Source organism: Macrobrachium nipponense, chromosome 5, assembly GCF_015104395.2.
Source record: "Macrobrachium nipponense isolate FS-2020 chromosome 5, ASM1510439v2, whole genome shotgun sequence".
Classification (NCBI taxonomy): Eukaryota; Metazoa; Arthropoda; class Malacostraca; order Decapoda; family Palaemonidae; genus Macrobrachium; species Macrobrachium nipponense.
Window position 1 is genome coordinate 109,549,802 of NC_061107.1, and position 18,464 is coordinate 109,568,265.

The following is an 18,464-nucleotide window of genomic DNA, read 5'->3' on the forward strand; positions in this document are numbered from 1 at the left end:
TCCTGCTCACTCTCACTTCCGCTATTTCCATTCTGACCCCTCTTTCCCTCTTCCGATACAGCAAATCCACTTCCATACTCACGTCCATACCCCTGACTACGCTCTTCTTACCCTTCTTTCTACCTACCTGTTTCCACTAACCGCTATCCAAATCACTCTCAGCCCTTTCCCCAATGTATTCTGACCTAGTCTCATCCTGTCCATCACCCTTACTAACCTTCTTTCCCTTAGTCTTCTTCTTTTCCTCAGCCACTTTCTTACTCTTGTCCTCAGGTTTATCCTTATCCTGTGTCTTCCCCTTCTTTCCTTTACCTATCACAACCGAATCACCTTCGTCACTCGTACTCTCACCCATTCGCTCTTTCATTTTCTTTACCACTCCTGGCCCGTCACAAGAACCAGTAGGCCTACCTCCTACAGCTCCCTCTCCCACGAATCCCTTCATCATTTCCTGCATCATCTCTTGCACTGCATTCATCATTACCCCCAATTTTTCATCCATTTTCTCAACCATTCTCTCTTCCGCTTCTTTCACCTCTTCTTTCATTTCCACTTTCGCACTCCTTAGCATTCCTCTCATTTCCTCTAACTCCCTCTTCTGCTACTCACACTCTACCCTCAACCTCTCATTCTCCACTTCCAACCGTCCCTTAGCTTCCCTCGCCAACCTCAGCTCCTCCTTCAGCCTCTCTATCTCCTTCAACCCTTCCATCCTCACTTTCTCCACCAATCAAACAACTCACTACCCCAATTGCCCTGCAGCTGCCGCACCAACAGTCCCTGTTCGGGTGCCAAAAAATAATGTGGCGGGATCACAAGTTAGAAAAAAAACAAGTGGCAAAACCCTCCACACATCAACCTAATCGATCCAGCTGCCAAACCCACCCTCAGTCACACTTTCTTCTTTGCACAACAAAATACAGCAGGACAATTGACCTACACCTATACAATAAAAAAAAATAAAAAACCAAACATATGTACTTACCAACTCCAGATATTCCAGGGCTATCCTGTGCTGTCCACTGGTCGAGGTCACAGAGATATAAACAACCACAAGCCAAAACCAAGAGCCACAACCCAACAACACAACAACAACAACAACCAAGTACCATAACGCAACAAAACACCCAAGGACCACAACCCCACAACTCAACAACACAACAACAAACAAGGAACACAACCACAACTCAACAACACAACAAACCAACAAGGAACACAACAACAACCAAGGAATGCAACCACAACAAAAGACCACTGCACAACCAATCACTAACACAAAAACAACAACACAAAACAAAAGGCAACACAGACACCCACTAACAACACCAAGATATCAAACAACAACAAAGACAACAGCACAGGCACAACAACTCTAGGCAAACAACACCAACTCAACAATAACTAAAAACAAATCAACAAAACACAACTTATCTGACCAAAATCTCTTCAAAACACTGCTGCTAACACTACTGGCTGTCACAGGCTCTAACCCAAGACTGCCTGAAAAAACACTAAAAACACAGAACTCTAACAATCAACAGTACCAGCAGACAGCCCAGAACCCACCAACAACCAATTCAGTCATTAACTATCCATAGAGCAATTACACTCTCTCTCTCTCTCACACAGACGTTGTCAAATGGAACTCCATAACTCCTCCATAGCTTTTGAGGGGGGGACTGGGAGAGAAGGAACCAAGCTACAAGCCAGTGTCGCCGAATCCCGCGTAACAGACAGCGTTCCTTGTTACTGCAGCTCCTTGGGAACCTTATTATACGGACAACCCTAGTATTTTGACATGTGCAGTACCTGTTTGGTTCAAGTGAATGGTGTAATGAGTTACTGTACTGCTACTGCTACTGCAGCTTGGAATTAGATACGTGCAGTTTATATAACCCTATCATATGAACTTTCAACTTTTGAACCTTTAATTTACAATAACCAGAAAACAAGAATGATTTTAGTAACTATATACTCTCCTAAATAACAGTAATATGGAAGTAACAGCTATCGGTATCAGCTTTAAATGTTGGTATCGGTATTGGCCAAAAGTTTGGTTTCCGTGCATCCCTACATAATATTTTCACACAGTTTTGAGATATATGACAGCTTTCACTTTTATGAAACATATTATGGTCATATTTTACAAAATAATAGACAAATATCCAGCACGTTAGATGCCAGTTACTGATTTCTGAACGAAATCCAATGCAGTCAATTTTGACCATAGGTGTACAATAGTGATGAAGGCATTTGCTACCGGAATATGTTCACCTCTTAAAAAATTCGCCAACAGGCCTTGTCAAAATTATATAACATACAGGTGATTTCTACCTACTCGCCATAGAAACAAGTTCCCGTCTTAAACATAAACACTTCATATCATAAATAAAATAACACAGGAAATGTGGAACAAAAAAATATTAAAAAGGACACTACAGAATCATGATACTAAATTATACAGGAAAACCCAGAAACTTGAGGAAACCTGTGATATATCAGAAACTTTGCTAAACAAAGAAAGCAAGTCATCATACATAATCCTTAGCAAAAGAGGGTTTCTGTGAAAAGGAAACTGAGGGCCTAAGAAACAGATGTGAGAGGCACAAGGATATCCCAGGTCATACCTTGTACGTAATTCTATTCGGTCAGTTGTTTAGTATACCAAATGCAACTCCAGTATGTGCATTCGCATCTTATGCTATAAAGAGTACTCAACAGGATTAACAATATACTATATAAAAGATGACACTTGTGGCATGTGTACAAAAAGTAGTTGAAAAAACACATATCCCATATAGCGTTACTGTTCAATGACATACAAACTAAAATTTTTCATCAATCTCATTTTAACATGAGAATGTTTTAATTAAACAACATAGAACATTGACCACATGCAATATGATGAGAATTTCCATAATGTACCAGACTAAATTGTTTGATATAAATTAGTGCATATATGAAAGTACTATGTATAACAATTTAGACTGATAGATGTGCAAAGTTTTAATTAATTTTACACTGTCCATGTTACTCCACGACAGGAGGGCATATGTGACATTCTTACACCATTAGATACTGAAATTTTGCTGTTCTCTTCTTTGACAGTTCTTAAGGAGCTAAGAAGATGGAAACCTTGTCGTAGTGTAGTAATATTAGTTAATTTCCCACAAAGATGCACATACTGATGAAGAATAACAAATTGAAAAAATTCAAAATATTTCTCAGAGGTTTCTATACTTAGAAGCTTTAAAGGTCGCAAATCAGATGCAAACTTAAGGAACAGGCCCCTGCATTTTAACCCATTGATCTACAGACAAGCACACATGACCAGCACCCTTTCTGCCCATGTCAGACCCGGAGCAGAATACAACTCACTGCAACACTAAAAGTTATGTACTACCAGTGAAAATCTCTCACGCCTGATGTGGGGGCTTTAACTTGGCAATAATGCAGTGGTAAGCTGCCACAAAACCACTGATTTTCCATGAGTTTTTGGTGAAACTTGAAACCAGTGGAAGCAAACTACAGAAGACTTTTCCTACTAAGAAAATGAAAAATGCACTACTTATTTTGCTTCCAAATGGAATACGTAATAAATCAATTAGAGTTTAAATGGTTTCTTTGACTATATACTTGAAAAGTAGGATGTTCACTTACTGTAGGTCCCAACATAGCCATACAGTAGAAAAATGCCCCCAACCTAATTTACGTATCACATGGTATCTGTTGTAGAAGAGGTCGCCTATTTTCACGGGATGATATCCTCCTGCAATGGAAAAGTCATAAAGCAATAATATAATCAGTGAAATGAGAAATCATAAAAATAACAAAAATGAGAGAAAACGTTAATGGGATATAATGCACCGAGATATAGAAAGTAACTACAATGTGCAAAATGACAAATTCCCCTAATATCATATGGTTAATCAAATAGAAAATAATTTCTTTCTAAAACAGATAACTTTCCCTACAAATTATAGTAAAAAAACATATTTTGTAAAAATATTTATTACAACATTAAAATATTGGGATTAAGAAACTAAAACAGAGTATAAGATGGTAATATAAGACTGACAACATACAATATGCAGTTTTTGGGAGGATTAACAAACTTAAATAATTTGCATTCTTCCCTTGTAAACAAAGCCTAGTCTTTTATGTACGAGTAGTCTCCGAATCAGTTGTTGAAGCTTGTTAACATGGCCGTTAATGCATTATTGGCTTTCTATAATAGCTTTATCTCACTGTAGGTAAACAGACATCTAGCTCTGCCAGTTCCTCATTGGACAATACGTGCTCGCCTACCGATTTGGTAGTGCCAATGCAAAATGAGTGGAATTTATTTCTGTTAATTAGAAATTCATTTCTCGATATCATGTGGTTAGGATCCCAATATAAGCTGTAGGTCCCACTGCTAAGTAACCAATTGGTTCCTAGCCACACAAAAATATCTAACCCTTTGGTCCAGCCCAAGGAAAGCTGTCAATCAGGTCAGTGGTCTGGTTAAATTAAGATATACTTTTTTTTCTGCCAGTGCAACTCAAAAGTATTTTAATAACTTCTTGCAAGTAAATCACACATACAGGCTAATATTCTAAATAAACATGAAATATTGTTGTCTGACACTTTGGGGAGATGAATGGAACAGCCAATACACGGCTGGAAGGTGGGATATTTCAGCTAATACATGGCATGTTATTTTGATTTTCTTTCCAAAATAGTTTTCATACTATTTATATTATTTACTTGAGTAGACAAATCATTGCAATATCTCAAGAGTATTTTTGCCATAAAACTTGTCCAGTAAAGTCAGAACTCTCACTAAATTCCCATCATTTTTAGTGTTGTTGAACTATGTACGGCATAAAAGGCTATACAAGACTTTTTTTTTTTAAGACTTGGCACTAGCAAATCCAGAAAAACTTCACGGGGAGCACTAATTTTCATATAACACACACACACACACACATATACTATATATATATATATATGAATAACTTGATCAGGGAATATATAAAACCAGATGTATACAGGTAATGCCATGGAGAAAAATGAAAAACGAGAACTTCCGAGATTTTTCGGTCTAAACGACCCTTTACTTTAAGGCAAGACTGATCAGACCAATGAGAAATACAGGTAAGCATGTACAAATGGACATTACAGGATTAACAAAAGGCCCAATTCACTTTAAAGAAACTAAAAAACACCCATGGGTTAGATTAAAGATATAAAAGCAGCCACCCACACATGGTCACAGGTAAGTTAGACAGAAAACAATACATTTTGTTTTAGGAACAAAGAGGCATATACAAACTGATAATACAAAATTACTAAAATCCCGAAGGCTAGATTAAGGATTTATGAGTGGTGCAGTCAAACACACTGGTCAAAGGGGAGTTCATTCAAAAAACAATACACTTTTTATTAGTAACATAAAATTGACAAAAGTGTTCACTTTGTGCAACTGGAACTTCAAGCAAAGATGCCCTAATAGTACAGAGGCAGTCGCCAGTTATTGGCGGACTCAGTTATTGGCGACCAGGTTTTATGGCGCTTGTCTAGCGCCATAAAATCTGTGATTTATGGCGCCATAGCGGGACGAGTTCTGGTTATCGGCAACATAAGCACCTTATAGCGCCATAAGGATTCTTAAGGGACGCCATAAGGGTGCTTATGGCGCCACAAACGCCATAAATCACTGAGTTTTGGTTAATGGCGGGTTTTGTTTATTGGCACACCCCCCGGAACGGAAACCCCCCCTGTTAACCGGGGACTGCCTGTACTGTATTCTCCTTGCATCTTAATACATTTTTATTTATTTAATAATCTATTAATTCTTTTTTTCTTTTCTAATATGTGAGATCTCTTGTTTATTTATTTCCCTTTATCTCCTCTTACTTCTTCCTAATGAAAACTATATTTCTGGGCTCAGCTCGTGTCGCTGCGCGAAATATCCTTTAATCTATTATTTCTAGGGTAAATGTACTAACACATACCAGAGAATAAATAAAATAAAGAAAAAGGTCAGTATAACTGACTCGCTCACCCTCCAAGAGGGTGTCGGTATGAACACTATGGCGAGTGAGACCACTACCACGAGCCAAATGCCAATAGAATTCTCCCACTACAAAATCCCCCAAGAGGAGAGCCGTCCCACAGAGTGGGCAGCACTTACTACTACTACTCCATCCCATGCTGCCGACTGCTGCGCCTCTGGTGGCCATCCTTTTCAGTTAGCGCACTCAGTTCACACGTGCCTTTTTTTTACTCGGTGTTTTTTGTGCCCTTTCCTTTGGATTTATTTACCATGGAGCGTGCAGCCATCGCAGCAGCTAAGTTAAGTACTCAGTGTTTATTGCTAATTGGTTTTTTCCGGCCCTGAGCCCGTATTTGCCGTTTTTTAGGTATAAATACGAACTCTAGGTTCGGAAGCATGGCAGCATGGTTCTCCTCCGTGTGGTGGGTTCGTTCTGGTCGCCCATACCCAGAACATCCCCTTACTTATGTACGCTCTATTTTAATTATCCGTTTTGTTTAGGGTACGGTCTACACGGTTTTGTCATGCATGCATGTCTTTTACCTTATGTAGGCTCCTTCCATCCAGACCCTAGCCACGGCTCTTAGTATCGGCTCGGCTAGCTTTGAGTTGGTAGACTTGCCTTCGAGTTAGTCGTACACTCCTGGATTTTTTCTCCTACTATATTGTTTTCTTTCTTTCATTTTATTATTCATTTGAATTAATTATATGATATTTGTTAGGTTAGCTAGGCGTCTGGCTTTGCTTAGCCTAGGTCATGGCCCATTGGGCCTATATGCTACCGCTCTTCAGTTTAGGTTGGTTTTGCTTCCCGATAGCATCTCTCTGATCAGTTGGTTATGTTCTAGGCTTAGTTGTTTTTGTTTGTTCTTATCGCCTCGTGGTCACTACATGATCACGAGGCAGCCAGACGCCTGTCCAGTCACCATTCCCCCCCTCCCGCTCTTCTATAGAGTCGGGGGGGGTGGGTCGGTCTGCCCATGCTCGCTCCGCATACCCGAGCCTGCCTCCCTCTCTCCCCCCAGGCGGAGGGGGTAGAGGGACGGGACAGACCCAGACTGGACTCGACCTCTCCGGCTTCTCGGTCGGCCGGTGGATGGTAAGGTGGGGGGGACTGGCCTTTCCCCCCTCCGTTTGCTACCCCGTCGCTCCGTTACTAGCCCGAGTCTGTATGTCCTCTTGCTCTTTCCCACCTTACTAGGGCTCCTTTACCACCCGGAGACCTGGCATCCAGCCGGAAAGGTGCTAGTCCACCCAGCAGGGTGGACCGGAACATGACAGTCGGTCCCTTCTAGCCACTACTCCGTCTCGCTGAGTTACAACACTCCGCCACGCACTGGACTTAGTCCGGTACGTTCGAGTTTTTTGAGGTTTAAGATCTATTATGTTAAACTATTAAGTTTATCTTAAGTACCTTAAACCATCCCCCCCCCTCCCTTCCTGTCTCACCGGATCCCTCCGGGGTTATAGCCTATTCAGGTGATTAAGGGAGGGTTATGCCCAAATTTTTCCGAGCTCCGGCATGCAACGGAGTTCTTTCTGTCCTTTAGCCTGTAAGTGGATAGTCTTTAAGATACTCATGTGTCTTTTCACTTACAGACCACCAACTGTGAGCATCGGGATGCGCCGCCACACTTCAGGACCCATGTGGACACGAAGTTCGCCGGTCCATGCTCCATGCGCGACTCCGCACGGGGACATCCAGGTCTGGTACCACGAGACGTGTACCATCTGTTACGATCTGGTGAGCCAGCTCTTAGACGGGGTAAGTATCCCAACTCCGATAACTGGTCCTCCTTTGTTATAGTGCTTAAGTTTTTACATTAATCACTCTAACTTAAGGAAAATTCAGGGGGTCTTATAGCCCTATAATTTTAAGTTACGCTTTAAGTTAGTTTTAGTTTTAAGTTATTCTTAAATCTAATCAATACCCTCTCTTCCAGGCTCCGGCTGTGAGGGATACCGCACTGGCACCCTGCGGGCCTGGGTCGGCGGTTTCGGGAAGAACGCCGCCAAGGGTATGCCCTACATCCTTGAGAAGAGGTTGGCGGTACTAATCTTCCCGGAGGCAAGGCGACAGGCCTAACGTCGACCCAGCAGGGAGGCGGCCGCCCCCGACTATCGCTTTCATCCAGCAACAGCTGGCTGCCTCGTTGACAGACCAAGGCCAGGACATCTCCTCGGAAGTCGCGACGCTTGATATCAATGTGGAACCTATGGTAGGTGTAGACGACCTGTTGGTCGAGGTAGGTAAGTTGGACCCCAAGGGATACCCTTGGGTGCAACTGCTTCTTCTACTCCTGCAAACCTCCCGTCCATCCTTCCAAGGCTTTACGGGTAATGAATTATATACTTCTCCTGACGCTTCAGTTAGACCCAAGGTCAAGGGTTCAAGCAGTGAAATCCTGACAAAGACGTCGTCGTCGTCTAAGAAGACGGCTTCGGCGTCATCCTCTTCTCGTAAGTCTCCGGCTAGGAACTCCCGGAGCAGAGAGATCTAAAGCTTCTGGGTCCGGCTCTAAGTCCTCGAGGAATAAATCCTCCAGGGAGAGATCTCACACTCCAGCGGAGTCGTCAGTTCCGTTACCCTTGGTTCCAGTTCAGGGCCACCCTTCCACCTCCGCAGCAGCTCCGGCTTTGGACTCCAACGCTGGTCTGTTACAACAGGTGGGCGATCTGGTTGGGTCTCTGAAAAATAGCATGGAACAAATGATCTCTCGGTTGTCGGATAGGATTACCTCTCAGGATCAACATTATAGCCGGACTGAGCCAAGCTCTAGCCTCTCCTCACCTTTCAACACAGGTGGAGCCCAACTTCCCCCGTATGACTCTCTTACCTCCGTTCTCAATGAACAACCCTTGGAGAGTAGCGTCATACGCCCCCTTCCAAGACGGGCTCATCTCTATCCCGGAATGTGGAACTCGGAGGATTGAGACTTCGAGTTCTACCCGGAAGTTAGCCTAGCCTCCGTTCATCGGCTACGCCAGGCTCACCGCCTCAGCCATGATCCGGGATGATAAAGTACCAAAGGAGACAGTCCTCTATTCACGTGACCAGGCTCAGAGAGAATGGCTCAGTGTCTAGAGGACATGGATTGTTCTAACACGAAAATCCAACCTTTCAAGAGTCCGTTTACGATCTTTACGATGGATGAGACAGTACCGAATCCCCGCTCCCTTTCCTGACAAAGATCGCGACAACTACCATTCCAGCAGCCCAGAAGGGGGATCCCATGCCTCAACTTGAAGGAAGCAGATCCTACATCTCCTTTACTTCCTTCAGCCGGTGAATTGTGGGAAGACTTACCTAACACCTTCTCAGCTGGCAAACTCAAACCGGACTGTGCTATGGAGCAGTTTGGTGAGAAGCTACCTAGGCTTCCAGATAGCCTTTGATTCAGGCAGAATTCGATGCCAAATCGCGGTTAGCCAGGTCCATTAATTCCATGGCTATGACCGAGGTGGCTACCATTGCCTATGGGTCGGAACCACTCTTCAAGCTTCTTACCAAATCTTTGACTCAAACGGTACAGTCAGATATGTTTGAGTTTGCCACTGCTAGGACGAATTGTAGGAAACGTCCTACAAGAAGCAACTATTCGGCACGAGCCGAATAGGTTGCTTGCGGTCAAGCATCTGGGGAGGCAGACCTCTTCCAGAAGCGATGGTGAAGGAGGTTCAGTCAGAGGCTACGAGATTGAACCAGAGCCTTAAGGACCGTTGGGGTCTTACGGCCAAGAGACGACAGGAATCTAGCCGTAAGGGTAAGGCTCAAAGGAAAACCCTAGACGTTTCCAGCCCTACCAGAAAAAGCAGCCACGCTTTTTCTCAGCAAGTTCCGGCTGTTCCCTTGGTGCAAACAGCCCAACCTTCCACCTCAAAGGCTCAATCGCAGCCGATTTATGTTATCTCCCCTCAGCCTCAGCCCTCCACCTCTTACGCCCTCTCTCCAGCCTACAACCAGGTCTTCGAGGGTCAAGCTTCACAGAAGTATGACCGCTCGGGTAAGGGAGGCAGAGGTAAGCGACCTTTCGTGGGAGAGGATCAGGAGGTCCCTTTAATAGGGGAAAACATTTCAGGCCGAGGAGGCTACCAGAACCAATGAGGAATTTCAGGTAGGAGGGAGGCTGTTTCACTTTCGCCACCGGTGGAACTTCAGCAAGTGGGCTCAGAGCATTGTGTCAAAGGCCTGGGCTTGGAGCTGGTTAGCGAACCCACCCCCATCCAGACCTTTCCGCCAACATCCTTCCAAGGAAATTGACGGAGTATGCGGAGGATCTCCTTCAGAAAGGAGCTATAGCGAGAGTCAAAAGGTTAAAATTTCAAGGACGCTTGTTCAGCGTGCCAAAGAAAAGGCTCACAAAAAAGAAGGGTAATCTTAGACTTGTCCCGCTTAAACTTAGCCATTCGCTGCGACAAGTTCAAGATGCTCACGATCTCGCAGGTGCGGACCTTACTTCCCCGTGGGGCCGTCACCACCTCTATCGATCTTACAGACGCTTACTATCATATCCCTATTGCAAGACACTTCCGTCCGTATCTGGGCTTCAAGATAGGAGACCAGACATTCTCCTTCAAGGTAGTTCCTTTCGGGCTCAACGTAGCACCCAGGGTGTTTACGAAGCTGGCGGAAGTAGTAGTTCAACAACTCAGATCGCAAGGGGTTATGGTAGTAGCGTATCTCGACGATTGGTTGATCTGGGCTTCAACAGTCGAGGAATGCAACAAAGCAACACTGAAAGTGATTCAGTTCCTGGAATATCTAGGCTTCAAGATAAACAGGACCAAGTCAAGACTCACTCCAGAGTCAAACTTTCAGTGGCTAGGCATTCAATGGAATCTATCCTCCCATACTCTGTCGATTCCATCATCCAAAAGGAAGGAAATAGCGAAGTCAGTCAAGCAATTTCTGAGTCACAAACTGGCATCAAGAAGATCTCAGGAAAGGATCCTGGGTTCTCTCCAGTTTGCATCAGTGACGGAACATCCTAATGAAAGCCAAACTGAAAGACCTAACCAGAATCTGGCGCTCACGAGCAAATGTCAGGTCCAGGGACAAATTATCCTCAGTCCCTCTGATTCTAAAGAATCGACTCCGGCCGTGGGCGAAAGTCAAGAACTTGTCGGTGTCAGTGCCCCTTCAGTTTCCTCCACCAGGGTTCACCATACCGCACAGACGCTTCATTAAGCGGTTGGGGAGGATATTCCCAGTTCAAGAAGGTTCAAGGAACGTGGTCACCTCAGTTCCGTCAGTTCCATATAAACGTACTGGAAGCAATGGCAGTGTTCTTGACTCTAAAAAGGTTACGTCCGCCAAAGTACTCCCACATAAAGCTAGTCCTGGACAGCGCAGTGGTAGTACATTGTGTAAACAGAGGAGGCTCCAAGTCACGTCATCTAAATCATGTCATGAATAGCCATCTTCTCTCCCTGGCGGACAAGTTCAGTTGGCATCTCTCCTCCACTCATATAGCTGGAGTGAGAAACGTCATAGCAGATGCTCTATCCCGATCAGTACCTCTAGAGTCGGAATGGTCACTGGACAACAGTTCGTTCCAATGGATTCTTCAGAGAGTTCCAGGTCTACAGGTGGATCTCTTTCGCATCTCAAGCGAACCACAAACTCCCGTGTTATGTGGCCCCCAACCTGGACCCTCTGGCCTATGCCACGGACGCCCTGGCTCATTGCACGGACGCCCTGGCTCTAAACTGGAACAAACTGGGAGAAGATTTATGTCTTTCCTCCAGTGAATCTTCTCATGAAGGTCTTAAACAAACTCAGGACATTCAAGGGTCAAGTGGCTCTAGTAGCCCCAGACTGGCCGAAGAGCAATTGGTACCCTCTCATTCTGGAACTGGGTCTTCGCCCTCTTCGGATCCCCAATCCCAGGCTCTCCCAGTCAGTACAAACGAAGACTGTGTTCGCTTCCTCAGGGATTCTAAAAACCCTAACTTTATGGATTTCATGAAGTTTGCAGCGAAAAGGGATGCGAATATTGACCCTCAGAATATTCTCTTCTTGGAATCCGATAAAAGAGATTCAACTTTGAGACAGTATGATGCTGCTGTCAAAAGTTAGCAACCTTCCTGAAAGAATCAGATATTAGGATCATGACAATCAATTCAGCTATATCCTTTTTCAGATCCTTATTTGAAAAAGGCTTAGCAGCTAGCACAATTACGACAAACAAGTCAGCCTTGAAAAAGATTTTTCAATTTGGGTTCAACATAGATTTGACAGATTCCTACTTCTCGTCTATTCCCAAGGCATGTGCTAGACTTAGACCTTCTGTAAGGCCTACGTCAGTATCATGGTTCTTAAACGATGTTCTAAAGCTGGCTTCAGAAACCAATAATGACACATGCTCGTTTATAATGCTCTTAAGAAAAACCCTATTTTTATTAAGCTTGGCCTCAGGAGCTAGAATTTCAGAACTGTCGGCTTTATCCAGAGATCCGGATCATATTCAGTTCCTTCCCACAGGGGAAGTGCTACTTTTTTCTCCGGAACGTAGCTTTATAGCTAAGAATGAAGATCCTTTGATGAGGTGGGAACCATGGAAGGTACTACCCCTTCCACAAGATGTATCTCTTTGCCCAGTTTCAGCCTTACGAGCCTTTCTATCTAGGACCTCCTCATCCTCATCGGGTCCTCTCTTTAAGAGAGAAAAAGGTGGCACTTTATCTATTAAAGGCATCAGGCAACAAATCCTGTACTTCATTAAACAAGCCAATCCTGACTCTTTCCCAAAAGCACATGATGTCAGGGCAGTAGCCACCTCAATTAACTATTTCCAACATATGAACTTCGATGAGTTGAAAAGTATACTGGATGGAAATCGCCGACAGTGTTCAAACGTCATTACTTAAAGTCCTTGGAAGCTCTGAAATTTTCAGCAGTTGCAGCGGGGAACATAGTTTCCCCTGACTCTAACTAATCTTTAGTAGAAGATCCAGTCCTCCTTTCTACCTGCCTCACCCAACAGTTCGTCTATTCCTGCCTGGTTCATTTACGGTCACCTTGTGTCTTAGCTGCTTTTATGATGTGGTGGTGGGTGTCCCTTATTTTTTTGCTAGGGACACTCACATTTGATGGTGATATTGATTCTCGTTGGATGTCATCTCCTTATTTTTATGCTTAGGAGATACATCTTATTGTAATGGTTACGGGTTTTGTATATTAAGTCATATACATTCCTTTATATATTATTATTGTTGAGTTTGTTTTGTTCAACTTATTATGTTAATTGCTCTAGAATTTTTTGATACATAGCTTTACACAGATACCATTTTGGTACATATATGACATATTACTCCTGTATATATGTAAATTACCTTAAGTTAAGAAATATTATTAGAATTAAGTGTAATTTAAGCAATATTTCTATTTTGTATCACTGTGTATATGTATCTTTATTAGCAATTATATTCTTTTACTTTTATTTTATCTTTTAATTGAGACCTCTTTTTATTTTGTTGATTTTGTTTACAATCTTGTGCTATTTCTCTGGTACGATTTCGCGCAGCGACACGAGCTGAGCCCAGAAAAGGGATTTTGACGTAAGGAAAAATCTATTTCTGGGCGATTGGCTCGTGTCGCCAGCGAAATCCCGCCCTACCCATCCCATCGCCAAGATTGTCTGCTAACTTCAGGATGGCCACCAGAGGCGCAGCAGTCGGCAGCATGGGATGGAGTAGTAGTAGTAAGTGCTGCCCACTCTGTGGGACGGCTCTCCTCTTGGGGGATTTTGTAGTGGGAGAATTCTATTGGCATTTGGCTCGTGGTAGTGGTCTCACTCGCCATAGTGTTCATACCGACACCCTCTTGGAGGGTGAGCGAGTCAGTTATACTGACCTTTTTCTTTATTTTATTTATTCTCTGGTATGTGTTAGTACATTTACCCTAGAAATAATAGATTAAAGGATATTTCGCTGGCGACACGAGCCAATCGCCCAGAAATAGATTTTTCCTTACGTCAAAATCCCTTTCTTTGGAAGCTTGAATATCATGTCAATGGCTCCTGTGGACTTGTTCCATATGAATAAGTTTCATCTTCTAAATAATAATAATAATAATAATAATAATAATAATAATAATAATAATAATAATCCCACAGGCAAAGATCCTGTGGGACTAAGGTATCAGAACAGATAGGGTGATACGTGCAAATAGACCAGACGTGAAGTTGATTGACAAAATCAAGAAGAAAGTATCATTCATTGATGTCACAATACCATGGGACACCAGAGTTGAAGAGAAAGAAAGGGAAAAAATGGATAAGTATCACGACCTGAAAATAGAAATAAGAAGGATATGGGATATGCCAGTGGAAATTGTACCCATAATCATAGGAACACAAGGCACGATCCCAAGATCCCTGAAAGGGAATCTAGAAAAACTAGAGGCTGAAGTAGCTCCAGGACTCATGCTGAAGAGTGTGATCCTAGAAACAGAGCACACAAGTAAGAAAAGTAATGGAATCCTAAGGAGGCAGGATGCAACCTGGAACCCCACACTATAAATACCACCTAGTCGAATTGGAGGACTGTGATAGACCCCCCAAAAAAATAAATAAACAAAAATAATAATAATAACAGAGCTGGAAATCAGTTGACAAGATGGGTGGGGGCTAGGTTTTGAAAACAGGTAATGACCAATAATGGAAATTTATGAGTAAGTATTACCATACCAAAAATACTACTTTTTCTGGTTTTATAATTAAGAGAAAATCAAAGAACAAGGTACAGCCACCAAGACGTGTAATTTTGGTTTTTAATTTTATCTCAAAGATCCCACGGTATTGAAATGATCCCAAAAAATCCTTCTGGTAGTATTAATATAGTTGTGTCGCTAGTGATTCACTTGAATTACCTATGATTTTTAACATTATTACAGATGTATTGTTTACAGTGTTTGATAGTTGTGACGGCAGTTAACTATTGACGAAACTACTGACACTTAGTGGTTAGCCGACACTTAGTGGTTAGCGTATCATTGAAAATATTGGCAGGAATTATGGTTTGCTTTTTACATTCCGTGTATAAGACGACCCCCACTTTTGGAGAGATTTTTTAAAGTTAAAAGGTCGCATTATACGCCAGCATTTACGATATATCATTAATGTTACTGTTGATGAGTTTCTGTTGTACAGTATCTCGTATTATCTCACCGAAAGGGGGTTGACTTGGTGAGAGATTGTTATAGTATGAGAAATGTAAACATCTTAGTTGTACTAACCTCATCCTTTCTTTGGGTGATCCTTTTTATAATAAAATCAGTACAATTACACCCTCGAATGTCATTTACCAACTCAAGTCCACAGCAGTTGGACGAAAGTTCTAAGCTTTGTACATATAAATTTTTAATACACTATGGTTTTTAACAAGAAGTAAAAACTGCTAACCAGGTTGCTGGGCCCTTGTCAATTCTAGAATTCTTTAAGATCTTCTTGGAGGAAGAAACATGGAGTTTTCCCCTAAGGAGCCAACAAGAATTTAACTGGCAAGATATATTTCTAAAATTATTATACCCGGACATTTACACATTCTTGGCTTATAATATTATTATTTTCAACAATGCCCAAGTTTCCATCAAAGGTATTGTTTACATAATGTGGGCACCTTCAGTACATCTTCTGGTGGATCTGTTAGCGCATTTAAACACAATTTTACCACTTTTAACATTTATTCTATGATCCCTTTCCCAGGCATGTCAAGCTACAGGGCTATAATTATTCCCAAATTTACATGCTGAAATATATTCATTTTTGCATTCACAAACCAACTACCACTTTTGCCGATACTGTATAACAAGAATCAAAATCCAAGCACCAATGTCATAAACACCAATATCTTTGGACAATTTTACAGGTTTTTTTATGATTATTCTTCCAACTCTTTTTGGGTACCAGAATACAACATTGTAAAAGCGTTTTTCTTTATACGTATATTCAATTTTTGCAAAATATCTTTAAGCTCCTTGTTGAAAGGGAGTGAAAATGATTTTTGAAATGACAGCTGTTCAGGTCTTTCCCTTGGCTGACAATATATACTTCTAGCTCTAAAACGACAATTTTCTATAAAACATTTGGGATAATTTATGAAAACTTGAAATTGGAAAGCCTTAACTCTTTATCTAAAAACATAGATCACACACACACACAATATGCTCATAAAAATAGATTGGTAAGTACATTACTTTTCATCTTGACATCATGATAAGTGAGTAAAAATGAATGCAAGTACATGTGTTCTTTCTGTATCAATAAAATTTAAAGAATTCATTCAAATGCAACAAAAATTTGTTGAAACATTCTTCATCAGATTTGCATATAATGAAAATATCATCCACATATCATACCCATACAACTGGTCTAAGATCATCAGGTAATTTTTCCACATATAATCTCTCAAAAAACTCCATACACAAATTAGCTATAAGTAATTGGAGAAAGATGACAAAATTTACCAATTGGGAGTGAAGGTTCAAAAACACCTCCTTCATTGCTGAACTCTACCAATATAATGAAGGCTATGTCTTAAATGTGAGCTCACCACTTTACCAAACAAACTTCCTAAAATTTTCCATGACACAATACTTTTACTTCTTATAATAATACTACCATGAAAGTAAGCAATCACTTAGGTCCACAAAACAGATACTATTCTTTGGCCAGTTCTATCTACATAGTATTCATTTTGAAATATGCTGACTTTTATAAGATATTTTCAAAACTGATTTGACTGATTCAAAAGCTAATAAAATACAGCAAATATGGGTGTTCACAAGTAATTTTATCATATCATGATGTTGATTTTAATATGAAAATGTCCTCAGATTTTTTTGCAGCAAGTATCCCAAATATGAGCATAGTGAGAATCCCTACCTATTTTCCTAATGTTTTGTGTCTCATTACCTAGGAATTCAAGACTGACAACAGGAACTACTTGCAGGGACAATGAAGAGAATACAGATATTTTGACATCAATATGATGTCCTGAAAAATACTGTAGTACTCAAGTTATATTATTTGTTGCTTTTCTATAACTACTAAATCTACACTGAAAATGTTCGCATCTAACAACGTCTAAAAAGGGCAAGCAACCATGTTTTTCTTTACCTAGCATAAATGTTTCCAACAGGTAATTCACCTCTTAATCTTTAACTTTGTATGGTGTGTGTGTGTGTGTGTGTGTGTGTGTGTGTGTGTGTGTGTGTGTGTGTGTGTACATGAGGGAAAAGGTAGATACATATATAATTGCATTTTCCACACACACACACAAATATGTACAAGGCCATTATCTAAATTTCCCTCAATTTGTAAACAATACTGCATGCATAAACTGAAAAAAAATTCAACCCCTTTTTTTTGGTTAATAACACAATTTGGTAGCCTACCTGTGTTTACCCCCTGCCTACCATGGTTTTACCACCATAAATGAGATACAAAATGAGTAAGTGTGAACTATTGACTAGGATAAGTGTTACACTCACCATATCCATTCACCATATTCATTTGCATAAGTTAAATGGGCTGTTACAGATATACAAGTTGAGATACAGGAAATGGTGTGTGTGTGTGTGTGTGTGTGTGTGTGTGTGTGTGTGTGTGTGTGTGTGTGTGTGTGTGTGTGTGTGTGTGTGTGTGTGTGTGTGTTCAGCCAAGACTATATGTCTACCTTAACCTTAAAAGTAAAATTAATAGTATTGCATTTAACATTATCAAGAAAGTGTGCAGTCAGTCAAAAATGTGAATTCTATCTTAACCTGAATGTTAAATGTAAAATTACTATTGAACTTAAAATAAAAACAACAGAATTTGCATAAAAATTACTGAGCTTCTATTCTATGTAGTCTTACCTATCCCATATTCACTATTTTTATCATATAAAACTGAGAAAAAAAAATTCAACTCCCTTTTTTTTTTTTGTTAATAACAATTCGGTAGTCTACCTGTGTTTACCCCCTGCCTACCATGGTTTTATCACCATAAATGAGATACAAAATGTAAGTGTGAACTATTGACTAGGATAAGTGTTACACTCACGATATCCATTCATCATATTCATTTGCATAAGTCTGCATTTAACATTATCAAGAAAGAATGTGTGTGTGCAGTCAGTCAAAACTGTTAATTCTATCTTAACCTGAATGTTAAATATAAAATTACTACTGAACTTAAAATAATAACAACAGAATTTGCATAAAAATTACTGAGCCTCTATTCTATATGTATGTAGGTCTTACCTATCCCATATTCACTATTTTTATCATATGATTTTTTCTTGGTGGAAAGTGCTTTTAATCGGTGCAAAAGACTTGGTCGACGGCCATCTGGGGTTGTACTTGTTGAATTGGAAGCTGATGCTGCATTGTCATCCAGCACCTGTAATAATTCCTTCTCCCAGTCTTCGATTTCCTGCG

At 41.2% G+C, this 18,464-nt stretch overlaps 1 protein-coding gene across 8 annotated transcripts in view; it reads right to left on the reverse strand.

Annotated features, from left to right (window-relative positions):
• LOC135215582 (SRSF protein kinase 1-like) overlaps positions 1 to 18,464 on the reverse strand; it is a 335,971-nt gene that overhangs the window by 90,989 nt on the left and 226,518 nt on the right. For 7 of the 8 annotated variants that reach the window (XM_064250448.1, XM_064250445.1, XM_064250447.1 and 4 more), the window contains one exon: positions 3,661 to 3,769. In XM_064250448.1, the coding sequence (XP_064106518.1) occupies positions 3,661 to 3,769 (109 nt within the window). Of the gene's footprint in view, positions 1 to 3,660; positions 3,770 to 18,287 lie in introns of all 8 variants that reach the window. The other variant, XM_064250449.1, reaches the window with a different exon arrangement.